General features: G+C 31.6%; 1 protein-coding gene across 3 annotated transcripts in view; it reads right to left on the bottom strand.

Annotated features, from left to right (window-relative positions):
• Positions 1–2,702: 2,702 nt before the first annotated feature.
• The window catches only part of LOC105837605 (low density lipoprotein receptor adapter protein 1), a 72,964-nt gene continuing 61,066 nt past the window's right edge, over positions 2,703–14,600 (bottom strand). For 2 of the 3 annotated variants that reach the window (XM_012682521.3, XM_036286558.1), the window contains exons 3-6: positions 13,725–13,837; positions 10,573–10,814; positions 8,357–8,511; positions 2,703–7,673 (exon numbers count right to left, since the gene is read on the bottom strand). In XM_012682521.3, coding sequence (XP_012537975.1) covers positions 7,479–7,673; positions 8,357–8,511; positions 10,573–10,814; positions 13,725–13,837 — 705 coding nt within the window. In that variant the 3' untranslated portion in view covers positions 2,703–7,478. The remainder of the gene's footprint in view (positions 7,674–8,356; positions 8,512–10,572; positions 10,815–13,724; positions 13,838–14,600) is intronic. The other variant, XR_004963164.1, reaches the window with a different exon arrangement.

Consider the following 14,600-nt stretch of genomic DNA (forward strand, 5'->3'; position numbering starts at 1 on the left):
AGTAATCTTTTTAAACGCGACTTAATAGTTAACGGAATTAGCTTATGACCTTCAAATCTTTCCGCTAACGAGGAACCATTCTGCGGTGCTAAAAATAAAGACTGGATTAGAGTGTGTAATGAAGGGACGGAGATGAATAATGTCGCGGATAAAGTTTCTTATAGGGTTAATATATATACAAAATGTAATGCGAGAGGTTTCGAATCGCTTTTCAAGGTCGCATATCGCTCGTTACTCTAAATCATGATCTCGAGCGTACTGTAAGTTCGTAACTCGAGCTCTCGTGGCGAAATTGGAGCTTATTTTTTTACGGGGTTGCTAAATTATCGGTTGGCTTCGTTGCGAGAAGATTGATTTCTCGGATCGATATCAGCGCAAGCGATTATGTGAAATAAAGAAATGGTACTTAATTATTGTTTGTTATTTGCTGAACGTACATCGAATGTACGCACAAATTTGCGTTCGCCCGCGTATATTTACGAAAAAGAGAGTTTTTATTTCAACATGAAAAACGCTTCTATATTCGTTCACTTCACATATTTGTGGAATAAGAATCGCAAACTTTTTTCATAGACTTGATGTTTTCAAGTTTAGTTGCACCAATATCAATGAAAATTGGAAAAGTTTCTTTTCCAAGATAATACAGTTTTTAACTAATATTTGCTAAAGTTTGACTTTAGTTTAGCTATTGCCATATTTCTTCAGAGAACTGAAATTACTAAAAGAATTACTTAACACAATATTGAATTTAAGAGATGCAGGAAGCTTGAAAAATTTTAATAAAAGTCACTTAAAAGGAAGAAAGGGAAGAGAAAATTTTAATTAACATATTATATGTAACTGATTGTTCAATTTGCTTTTAGAATCGGTTCTTAATTACTTGCATATACACTTACTTAATGGATCAAAAAGTTTTGGATATACGCAAGCAGAGGATTTATATACGGAACGATAGCAAGCGCAGTCAAGACTTTAGAATAACTAACATATCACGTCTTGTCATAGACACATGTATGAAACTTCACTGCACTGTGTTGGACGAGCATACTTAAGCGTTAAGCGCAAGCGAGAGCATGGGCTGTGAATAATGCGTCTTTTTGCAGTCGTAGGAAGAGTCTTGAGAAGGAACAGGATAATAATTCAGCTCGTTGTGATGACGAATGACATAATTAACATCCTTTTCCTTTCGCATCGCGCAATTAGCAGCCGATATCTTCGATACCTTACCCCCGTTATTTTAGGACTCTCCGAATTCATCTAGCGACTTTCCGAAGTTTTTTCAGACATATCACTTTGCGTTTTGAAAAGCTTTTTAGAAATTTTCCACTAAATATTAATATCAGAAATTTAATAATAATTAAAGGAATTCTATATTATTGTTATTTATTTATGAAGATGCTAGAATCCGATTAAAAAATGTCGACTTGTGTTAATTAAATTTTTACTTGTTTTTTTTTATTTCTAAGCAAAGGAATTACAAATGCAAAGTGATAAATGCCATAATTATTTGACGAAGGTAAATATGATGAGCTGACATTCACGTTGTACAGGTAGCATATATACGAAGATCCTGACTGAAAGATGTATGGAATATGTGAGAAATGTATTGGATGTGCGGTTGGTGCGTTTCTCTTATTGTCGTTTCTGTGATTGAACATTCCGAAATCGTTGTTTAATCTGAATATAGATTATCAATTCGTACGTTCCGTTATCACTCTTGCATAATCTGACTTGCTTGATCTCCTCAGACTCGAGATTTATATATTATATTAGTTAAATATAACTTTTTTTTAGTTAAGAAAAGTGATTTTAAAATATTTAAAAAATGCAAATAAAGTAAATTTTTGATAAAACAATGTCCACAGTTTTCGCACACACAAAAATGATAAATAAAAAATAAAACTACGTGTAACAACTGCACTGTTGTGTGAAAATTATGACAATGTAGAATAGAATTATAGAAAGAAATCATAAAATAATTTTATGTTTAAAGAAAAGATTGGTAATTTGGAATAAAATAATTTTATTGAAATTGCGGAACTTGATTTATAGCTTAAGTAGATTGTTCTAAAGGTCTGAGGAAGATAAAACTCACAAGAAGCTTGCAAAACTCTTAACTAAAATGTAACTTTGTTAAGACGTGTAAGAATTGTCTTGAATATTTTTTGTTACGCGGATTATTAATTATTTGCTGCCATTTAATGGAAAGCGGAGTGAACATGCGAGGAAAAAACAGTGACGGATAATACTTCAATGTAGCTCTTAAGAGAAACCGTTGTATCATATATTATTACCGTTACCAAAATAATCGGGAATATCTATAAGTTAGGATAGAAGTGAAAAAAAATATTCAACGTGCGCCGCGAAAGAAGTATAAGTTATAGTTTCCAAGGGTTATTAAACTGCATCAATATCAACCGTAATCAAAACTATTGTTAATGGTATATGTAAATTTTTCATTTCTTCATCTAAATTCTTTTATTTACAATTGAGAATATTTTATATCTATTGCACTGAACATATTCGATTAAATAATAACAAAAATAATTAATGAAAATAATTTAACAAGGATGTCAGGTATATATAAGAATCAGACGTTCATTAATTTTTTGACTTATATTATTCCGGAGCACGCTGTATACAAAATGTGTCGCGTAAAGTGATCCAGTCGCAATGTTAAACTGTAACATAAAAGCTATTACTTTTTTTTTTTAATATTGCGAAATAATCGAATCAAGCTCTCTTTTTATAGTTTGAAGATATGATTGGATTTATTTACGCGACATTTTGCGTATCGTTGGATATCTTCAAATTTGGCGTGCTCGAAATGCCGTACGAGAACCTCGCAAGATATAATCAACCTATTCCTTGCATTCTGCAACTTGAAGAGCTTCCGTCGAAGAGACGAGACTTTTATACGTACCACTGTATATTATGCACATGGATTTTTGCGCACACACGGGAAATGTAATTTAGAAGATTTATTTATATACCGAGAAAGAGAAAGAGACGGATTATTTCGCGCCATTCGTCACGGCCGCGAATTATGTAGTTATGTAATTTTACGATCAATTTATGATTACCGTATAGCTATTGTTGCGCTAGGTTGATAAGAAATAGTTTGCCGCGTGGAGTGCAATTATTTTTGAATACACCTGTTGTTATTGTGAAGTGTGGTTCTCGTGCGGCGTGTGCGATTGTTAAACGCCGATAGAAAAACGAGATAGTAATTAAACATAAGGATCCCATAAATGAAAAAAAAAAACAATAATCGCTAAGTATTTATATGAGGAGATAGACAACAGGAAAGAGAGAAAAGACGAGGCACCCAGGCGTAATTACGATGTGTAATATGTATATTAAATATATACGCGATATATTCCGTCGCTAATTAGAAAGTGTCAGTGAGTTTTCAAAGCATGAACACGAGGACTTTTCACATTGTTAATATCGAACTGTCAGTGCGAGGCGAGAAGATATTCTGCAAATATATATTCCGAGAAAAAAACGTAAAACGTTACATTATCAATTTTCTAAGAGCGTTTCTATAACTAGCAAGGGATAAGTCGAATTTAAATTTGTACGTGTATTTAAATCCGGCAGAAATTTCTCGGAATATTTTTCAAGCTTTTGAGATTGCAGCATCGAAATGTGCGCGTTTCGGGAATTTACACAATATTCTCAGATGTCTTCCGAATATTACTACAATATTACGATACCTAATGTATAAGAATTGTCAAAATATTCTGAACACATTTTCAGAATAATGTGTTTATCTCAGACGAAAATATCTTCTCGAGAACTTGTTTATATCATTAGTTTGATTGATACTTCCTAAAAGAGCCCATTAAAATAGTCGATAAAAGGATCTATCATTTTTGAAAGCAAGAATCTGGTTTTTATAAAAATCCATTAGAAGAAAAAAGTTATGAAAATATGATGAACGATATCTATATAAATCGGCTAAGAAGAAGCTAATCTAAAAATAATACATATACAAATTAGAAACTATCCTCGTGTACGTAATACTTCTTTTCGATTTACCAGAACGTCTGGGGAATTATTCCTTTTCACAAGTTACACTCGTGATGTATTGAAACAATAAATTTCTGTTAAAGCATAATTTTCTTTCTCTTTCATATCATATCACTTCATCCTTTTTTGAACGAACAGTTTTGCTCTGTTTATTTTGTGATTATAGTCGAATGTAAAATAAAGTTAGCATTGATAGGATTAATTAATCATTACAAAATACAATGAGTCGTTCAGATTCGTTTTAAAAATCGCAAAAAGGGGGTTTCTTTTTTTCTATGAAGAAATAATAACTCGTTAGAAGACGCATACTTCAGATATTCATACGTATATTTGATTTCGTATTTCTTACGGACTACGAACATTTAGCGCAAAAATGTATATAACATTCCCGTGATAATACGATGCACAAATGCGATTAATGCGCAGCTATGTAAAATTACCGTCACTTCGAGATGATTATTTATCAGCGCATGTATTTTTTGACACGTTAGGTGTCTAAAATTTACATGGCTGTTAATTCATATGTGATAAAGTAGCGCAGTCAAAAACACTTCTTTTTAATTCCTTTTTAACCATAAACATATCGTGATACTGCTAATTCAAACTTCTAACTTTTTATATTACAAAATTTGTTGTACATTGCAAATTCTTTGCATTTCTTTTTTCATTAATAATAACTAATAAAAATTTTTATGTAAAAATAAACACACATTATTTATATATCTACAAATTCAGTTTTCTTTATATTAAGAAAATAATATATGTAAAAAAATTTTTCCCTTGTTAGAGAATTTGGTTAAAAAGGTATTAATGTACGAAAGAGCATTTCGACTGCGCCATGCATCGTCTCGCGATAAATTCTACAAACCTACGAAAACTCGCCACCAGAATAACTATCTTAGATTCGATATAATTTGATTCGATAAAATGCTAAAAATGCTGTTCCTCGACAATATAACATTGACTAATAAACAGTAAGTTATCATATAATGTATTACACCTGCTATATCTTCTTCGAAATCGAACGCAGCCTTCTGCAATTTACTCCATATCATACTTCATAAAAATAACCGAATCGACAATCGTTATCACGCAGAAATGAAAACCTTAACACTATTCAAGATATGACGTTATTGCGATAGTTACGCGCAGATACGATATCTAAAACCAGAATACAATATATTTACGGTTTAACAATCGATAAATTAAATATCAATATAGTTAACGCTAAATCATGTTAACGGTCCTTATTAGCAGCATTATTACGTTCTATCAGCTATTACGCGCACGCACTTATCCGTGACGTGTACATCAACACATTAATGTTTAATATGAAATACACAATATTGCAATATTTCGATGGCAACCGCTTACCGCCGATTATCAATGAAATCGGCGTAACGAGCCTATGGCAAATTTGATCCCAACGGAATATAAAAATTCCCCTGGGGAATATAAAATTTCCAGTAACATATATGAGCTAATTGCAAATTACATCTAATAACGCATGAATTATAACATGGCCTCCTCGATATTTTATTTAGGAATGTCGTTTTTGCGAGAAATTTCGACGAATTTCAACCAAGAAATAGTCCAGCTATTTAATCAAACGCTCGACTATCAACAATTGCGTAAAGATCGTAAAGAATCATTCCTGTCCAGCACCATAATAGGGAATCGATCTACGAAACCTGGCATTTTTCTCAAATCCCCTTTATTTTATTCGCGTTAATCTTTTGTCATAGTACGTTTTTAATAAAAATAACAAATACGTATTAACTCTGGAATACGTATTTTTACGTGACCAGAATTTATTCGAAAATTGTTCTAAAGTAATTTAGTTTCGCGCATTGCACTGTACAGATACTCGTGTAAAACATTCGAATCATATATGGGATTAAAATATGGCAGCAATATTTTCCAATTTGGACGGGATACGTTTTTAGCACAAGATTTGGTATATGTTCGCGTATTTTTGATCACTGAAATAATACAATTTCCGTGAGTAAAAATACGCTCATTGTAATTCCTAAGTTTACAATTGAAGATTTTGATATGAAAACTAATTTGATATAATTCCGGTTAAAAAATTATAAAATATTTGTAATAACATTATACAGGATATGTGATAATTATTGACAAAATGTTTGTGTACAAGTAAAGTGGATTAAAGTAAATAAAAAAATTTTGCACCATTTTGTAATTCTTGCAATAATTAATCGGAATTAATTTATAAAAGGGCGATTGAAAGGACTCTCTGTAAACAATAAGGTGTGATTCGTACATGATTATTGATGTTTACAGAACGCTTATCCCATGCTTTGCCGTGCATCTAGGAACCGTAAACCTCTGGACGGTCTTTTGTTACCGAATTGCACTGATGCACGTGATTCACGATGCACGTAAAACTTTTTAAATTAATTTCCTATTGCAAAAATTGCAACATAGTACATGGCTTTTTTTTATTAATTTAAATTCTATCTATATATTTGAGTATTTTCTCAATAATTATCGCATATTCTATCAAAATATCAAATAAAGTACAATAACATAAAAATATCGACAAGATATTTGGCTAGATAGTCTTATCAAATTATTCGTTATATATCGCAATTATGTATTCATGATAATTTTCATAAATTTCTTGTTTTGACAGAAAAAAATCAATCATTAATTATAACTTATTTTTAAAAATGTAAAACTTATAAATGACGTTAATGAAGTTAATTTTATAAAAATTTGCTTTGTTTATTAGAGGCACCTACCTGGATCACTACATCGAGACTTTTAATTCTCCGATGAATCTTGAATTGAAAATTGCTCTTCATTCATGGACTTTCTAAAAACGCGAATTGTACGACACTAATTTTAATCTAATTTCCAGAGTTAATACCATTAAAAACGATAAAAAGTGAGTGCCTTGATACTCACGTTCTCACGTTTAGTAATTTTTGTGCGATATGTATGTAAAGTAATTGGCACAAGTATATGTATGTATATTGTACGCATTATACAAAATCCATTAGAAATTGATCCCGCCCGGGTTACCGCGATCTCTGTACTGCGGGTTGGTCCTCTTTCTTCAAAAAGAAATTCATCGTCATCGTCATCGTATGTTGGAATCACCCGCAATCTTATTCTTCCAGCAGATACAAGAAATCTCATATCGGATTTAATGTAGTCTGAGCAAGATCACACAAAAATAAATACCGCTGCTTCGGCATTCACCACTGTCTCCCCTCAGGTTCGATAAAAAGATAAAGATCGTCGCCTTTTCGGATTTTAAACTTCCAATCGGAAGGTACGAAAGCTGGGACAGTTCGACGAAGATTCTAATGATTGCCGTTGGTCTTTTTTGATTGGCCGTTGTCCGAGAGGTGTCTCCAGAGGCCAGTGATCAATGGCACGTCTCTGAAGCTATCGGCCGCCGGCTACCCTGCCTGCTACGAACACATCAGATCGACCGACCTGGATTCGCCCCAGGCGTTTTGCACCTTGAAGCCGGCGCTCGGTCGAGGCACCACGTGATGAGCCGGGGTGGACGACGTGTGCCTAAGTGTTGTCATAGGAATACTGTTATTGCTTACCGCGCTTTTCTTCTGACTCTTCTTCACGTCTGAATCCTCCTCGAAGCATACCTGAAAAGAAGTGAACGTTACGTCAACGAGTTGTTATCTTTTCCTGTAGTTGATTACATAAAATTATTAATTAAAAGTAAATTCGTGTATCACTTTCTTTTATATTGTTCTTTTTAAGTATAAAATTATTCCAGGAATTTTTTAATGTATTTAAATGTAGGAAAAATGAAAGGAAATAAATATAAATATTTCTATTTCAAGATTTAAGAAACATGTATAAGTAAAAGTCTAAATATTCTAAATATTTTAATTAATTATGCCAAATAAAATTTATATTATAAAACAAATATACTAAAATTTGCCGTGCCAACTGATTTGAGAAATAGCAAACAAAATTTTTTTGACGTTTAGATTTCCCAAACAAAAATATGAAACGTGTGTTGAAGTTATCCTTTTCAAAGAATAAACAAAATTACTTTGCTATTTTTTATATTTTTATTTCGCTTCAAACGTTCTCCTTCTGCAAAGGAGCAGTCTCTTAAGTCCGACGCGGATCAATGGCGTATATACATAGCAACGTGACGTAGAGCATGTATCGAGCTGTAGCAAACTGGCAAGGGATCAAACACCATCAAACGCCATGGGATTATAGAATAGCTTTGCTTATCGGTCGGTTTTTACTGATCGATGACGACGACGAAGACGACGCGTCAAAGAGAAATTTTCAGCGTTTAATCACTCACCCATGAATTTCCCGCTGGTTTGGGATCGTTTGATAAATCAATTAAAAGATTTTTCTGACTGTCGTTACGCCGCTGTTGACCGTTCTGCTTATTTTGCTCATTAATCTTGCCAGTAGTAGTCTTTGTCTCGCTGGAGTTCTTCTTCTCATTGTTATCTATAATTAAAGAGACAGAATAATTATGTAAATGGAAATGCGCACGTAATGTGATCTGCTATTTGGAAAAATATGAACAGGTAATATAAACAGAAAAATAAATTTTTCAATAAACAGAAATATAAAATTTATCCCGAAGTATCGTTGAAATATGTTAAATAAATAATAGTTATTATTTATTTGCACTTTTTTTACTTGCAAATTTTAATTTTAAAAAATACATTTGTATTAATTTGTAATTATATTCAAAATTATATAAAATTTTTCAAAAGTAAAGTTTGTATTTCAAAGTAAATTTTTTGAATGGAAAGAATAAAGAGAAAATAACAAATTTCAACTTATATAGTAATTCTAAAGCATCGTATATGTATAAAAATATAAAAATCTTGTTTTTATTGAATATTGCAGTAAAAACGATTGAAAATATGAATTTAATTTTACCGGGTGATATAAGAAAAATATTTATTTCCAAAAAGGAAAAATTCACGTGAATTTTCCTGAAGCACTGCATCCAAATATTCGATGGAGAGGCGAAACATTTTCATGTAATATCCATAAGATATAATCCGTAAAAAAATAATTTTAAATATAATAAACTAGTTTCGCGATATATATATATATATATATATATATATATATAAACAATTCAATCAATTATAAAAATATTTGTTAAATCTAACGGATTTATTCTATTGGTACAAATTTAATATTTCAAAAACGATAAGAAAATCGGCAGCATATCAAAAGAAAGTATTAAAGGAAAGTAAGAAATTCTAAAGAATTATTTATAATTTTTCAAAACGATTATTTATAATTTTTAGCGCAAGTCTTTTATTTAATTATTAAAAAAATATGATATTAAATAAATACGTATGAATTGAAGTACGAATTAAAATGTGAATAAAGGTTAAACTCATTTAAGAGCTTAATTTTAACGCGATCCATAGTTCGCAAATTTCAGAAATGTATAATTCTACTTCTAATTTTAGCGCTACAAATTTCCATGTTCGCGCGCGCGTGTATTTTAAGATATATTAAGTTCAGACTCTTTAAGTACCTTTATATTACATTATAGACAGGATTATAAGTATTATCTGTCCTCAATTTCAACACGAATTAGACTATTCGGAATAAGCTCTGGATGTAGAATTACAATACTGCTACTTTTATTTTAGTATAATTAATAAAAAGTGATAAGCAATTAAAAATAGAGATACTAAAAACAGAAACTACAATATTTTCTGCTGGTATTTATCGAGCTGACACGGGAGAGACATAATGCGATGTATATGCCATCCTGACATTAACGTACAATTTCCTGATTCACTCGCCCGGTGCCAGGAGGCATCCCGCAATATCCGTACTCTCGGCGGGTTAAGTGCAACGTCCATATAGGCACTGCACTTTACGATCAACGTGGCCACCTCTTTATACTGCACTTGCCCGAACTAGCTCAAGATTAAAGCAAGCGGCAAGCTTTTCAAAGTACAGAAACGAGAGCCACAGCTGCATTTCTAATTACCACCATTTTACATAATGATACGAGATATTATTTAATTTTCTATAAGACAGAGAGAGAGAGAGAGAAGAGAGTTCTACTCGCATAATTCGCAAGACTCTTTGAAAATTGTAACTTTTCCTACCTTAATAATTATGTAATCGTGTAACTCCTTTAAAAATTTTAAGTTCCTAATTACATGATTTAATCACACGTTTAAAAAAATTTTAATTTTATCTAAAATTCTAACTTATATTAAAAACTAGTCCTCTAATTAACTCTTTTATTGAAGAATACAAAATTTATTAACCCTATATCGTAAAGATCGATCTAAACTTATACATATATAATCCGACTTATGTAAATCGTGTTAAAATTTAAAATAAAATTCCATTTATAAATCTACAAGATTTGATTACTTTTCCCTGTATTTCTTCGATTTCCCTCAACTTCTTACTTGATTCTTATATTTTAACGAAAGGAACCTGTCTGTCCTTTCGAGACGAAATGCCCTTTACGACGAAAACATCAAGAAGGAACGCTAATACGAAAAAGTTTCTCACCGGTCCTGTCATCCGTCGAGGGAGGGCTCTTATCCTGAGGGTGATGGATCCTAGGATCGGACTGCGACAACTGCCACGCCTGATAAGCCGTGTTGAAGGCCTGCGCGACAGTCAGCGTCACTGTCTGCGCCATTTTTCTTTTCGGGCAGAGAAATGCATGGCACTCCATCGTCTCGTTGAGATTCGTCGCGATGAACGCGAACACATGATCGTGCGTCGCGTCCGCCGAGCAATATGAAATCCTGAAATAAAGTAACAGCAGAAAAGAGTTAGTATTAGTAGAAATATATGCTTTCCTTTCATTAATTTTCCATCTCTATGTTAGGAAAGAAAAATTATCTTTTCTATCACATAAGAAATTGTTATACTTCTATTAAAAGAAAAAAATGTTATCTATTGCACTAGTTGCTTTTACGCACTTTAATAATGCTATTATTATTAATGTCAATAATTTTAGGATCTTCTGCGCGAGTCTGTACGCATATCCGGCGCGACGCAACTGCGATATGCAAATCCACACCCGCAACGCGGTAGCTACTTCCGTTTATGTCGCACAACGGTATTCACTCGCTGTGTATAGTAGTCGAAAATTTGCTGGAGGGCACTTAGGCGAATCCTAAATTCCCTGAAGGAAACGAGTAATATGCAAAGGACGGCATAAGCAAAATACACTGCCGGCGGCAAAAGAAAACGGATACAATGAGGCTGGCGGTTTACAGGCTCCTTGTCAAAATAAAACTTCCATCTTTTATTTTAGATAACAAATTTGGTCTGTTTTAATAACTACTTAATCAATTTATGATCAAATTTAGTTATAATCAATTAATCAATAAATAATAATAAACATACATTGCGCGTAATGTAATACAATAAATAAATTTGAATAAATTAAAAATGTTTAATGTTATGTATAAAGTGAAAAATACACTACATAAAATAGTACATAATACAGATATAATAATATATATAATAATCTCTTATGCAAAAATAATAACCATAATTTCTTCGCACAAATCGCTTTCTTTTTTGTAAATATCAATCTCTTCTTTTTTTTTCCTCTTTCTTCTTTTTTTTCAATTTTTTTACTCCCTTGTTTCTTCTTTTTCCTTTCCCCGTTTTCTCATCTCTTTTTTAATGTCTTTCCTTTTTTCTTTTTTTTTTTGTATCGTGGAGTTTTTAAGTTATGCCATTGCGGGCAAGAGCCGATAACACCATCAGCTCCGAAATAATGCTCTTTTAACATTTTTAATCCCGCGGCTTTATTATATTCAGCCGCGCGTCTTTGCACGCCGGTTAATTAACTCACCATTAACGGTACCGAGCGAGATTAAGAGAATTTATAACCAGCACGTCAACCCCCGCCGCGTTCTCTCCCTCTCTTCTTTCTCACTGTCGTCATTCTTTTTTTACACGTCCCATAAAATTTCACATTCACCACTTTGGCGCACCTTCGGGCGCATTATGCGCCTGAGGAACAAAGCCCACCACCAATGGGCTTTCACTGTAACAATGGAACCCCACCGCCTGGTATTTCGCCGGCCACTCTAACGAGTCCGCGGGATCATTATCGCGAGAAAAGTTCGTTTCATTCGTCCGTTTGTTCGTTTGCACCGCGCGGAAATTCGGCTGGAAACTTCCAGAACGCGACGCGTTCCTGAACCTTTCTATCGCGCTCCTTTTTACCACTATGATTATTAACTCTCACTTAATTTATAAATCTTAACATGTCCTTGTGTAAGATTCATTCAGGCGAACAATTAATTTTTTATATATTTAACTCACGCGTAAGCTTACTTTGTCAATCATATAATATGCGGTAATTTAGCGTTTTATTAAATGTGAACATAAAATAAATCTTTTTAGAAGACAAAGAGAAAAAACATGCTAATTTGTCAAATATATTATTTATTTGTCAGATAGAAAATTTATTAAAACCAAAGAAATATATATGCTTTGAAATAGTCGTACAAAAATGTTTATTAAATATAAAATAATCTTTCTCTCTGTGTGAAATTTAACTTAAATTTCTTAATTTTTTATGAAGAATTAAAAAGTACTCTAATGTAAAATCGCATATAAATATATAAATAAAAGATACACGGAGAAAATTTTGTAGTAAAAATTACTATGTACGGTAGTACATAGTCCTGGACTATAAAAGAAATTTCAGGGAATTACATTACAAACAATGTAAATACTATGGTAATTTAATGAAAAACCTGGTAAAAATTTTTATAATTTCTTCCTTGGTCTGCGTTTATTTACCACAGTAATTTTTACTATAAAATTTTCTCCGTGTATAAATATATAACAAAAATATATACGCATTTATACTATTTTCCAATTAAATTTTATATTAAATTTAATTTAAACAATCTGTACTTAAAATGTTAACTAATTTTACTAATTAAATAATAATTCTTTTGATAATTCGAAAATTGTGTTTAATTATTTACGTGCATATAAAATGCTGCAAATAAGGACTAACGAAATAATCGTTATTATCGAATGCTATGCACTTTATAATCCTCTCGGCAATTAAAAGGACTACAAATATCGTGCAATCTGCAAATTGTCGAGTAACGAGTGACGAGGGGGAGAGAATGAGGCTTCATGAATCGGAAATAATTTCGCGTTTGTAATTTCCCGTAACGAATAATCGAAATCACGCTCGTCGCATATATCGCATCGCTCGTTACACCATCATGATCATCACATCATCATTACAGGATTGTTGATGCACTCTCAGGCGTATGTACAACAAATATAATTCACCGCTGGATCGGCAAAACATGTAGCAAACCGGCGAGTTTCATTCCGCGCAATTAAAATTTTAGTTGAGCGGGGTGATGCGTATTTCTCGGAAAACAATTATTTATTATTGTGTTTCGTTCATTAGGAAAAAATATTTCCCTTAGAACATATTTGTATATTTGTATATTTTTATTTTTAATTACAAGTAAATATTGTATTATAATATTTCTCACTGATTTCTAACTATTTCTCACTATATTTCTCATGTAAATTAAAAAAAAATATTTATACTATAATATTAAATTGCAGTATATTTTCAGATTTAAATTAATTATATTTAATATTTACGTAATTTAATATTTACGTAATTATTATATTTATTAATATAATGCTCCTACCTGTATATCGATACCTGAAGTTGATCTTCTTCGGTGGCCAAGTCCGTCATTCTAATTCCTTTTAAGCTCACAGCTAAAGAGACCCTTTGCAATTTTTTCCCGCTCGCTTTTGCCTGTAATATTTAAAATAGATAAGATAAAAATTGCAATAATGCATCAAAACATTAATAGTATTTAATGAGAGAATTATTAGAATAATTTTATTTTGTCTGTATTATATTTGCTATCAAATTCTATAACACACAATCTGATATAATATAAAAAAAATTTTTTATTTGTATACACACATAGAGGAGAAGATGGTAATATGGCCAGTGCGGATGATATGGCTACTCATATTATTTCCGTTATTAGCTGACGAATTCTAATAATTATTTATGATATCATTTGTTCAGTAGCCTACTGTTTTATAATGATGCTAATATGACACAACACAACAGTCAACATTTGTTATAAGGCATTTTTACTTATAAGAATTTCGAAAATTTTTTAATATTTTAACATTTAATTACACATACTTTCTCATTCTTAAACTTACCCGCATTATCACCCAAATGTATGTACACCTGAGTACTTTCTTATTATTTAACTCTTTATTCAGCTGTATATATTTCGAGTTATACAAAATTAAACGATGATATAGGATGTTGTCAACATAGCCATCTAAATGTGCTAGTGAGATTTCTTTGAGTTAACGTTCTCAAAGACTGTTAATTTAATACTATTAATTAAGACTTTTTAAAAGTTGTAAATTTAAGGCTGTTATTTTTTTTAAATCCTTTATATGAATAAGGTTTTTTAGATTTAAGGTTATTTTTATTTAACTTCCATAAAAATCACCTGTTTTGATATAACAACTTATTTTATACAAATATA

Source organism: Monomorium pharaonis, chromosome 5, assembly GCF_013373865.1.
Source record: "Monomorium pharaonis isolate MP-MQ-018 chromosome 5, ASM1337386v2, whole genome shotgun sequence".
Taxonomy (NCBI): domain Eukaryota; kingdom Metazoa; phylum Arthropoda; class Insecta; order Hymenoptera; family Formicidae; genus Monomorium; species Monomorium pharaonis.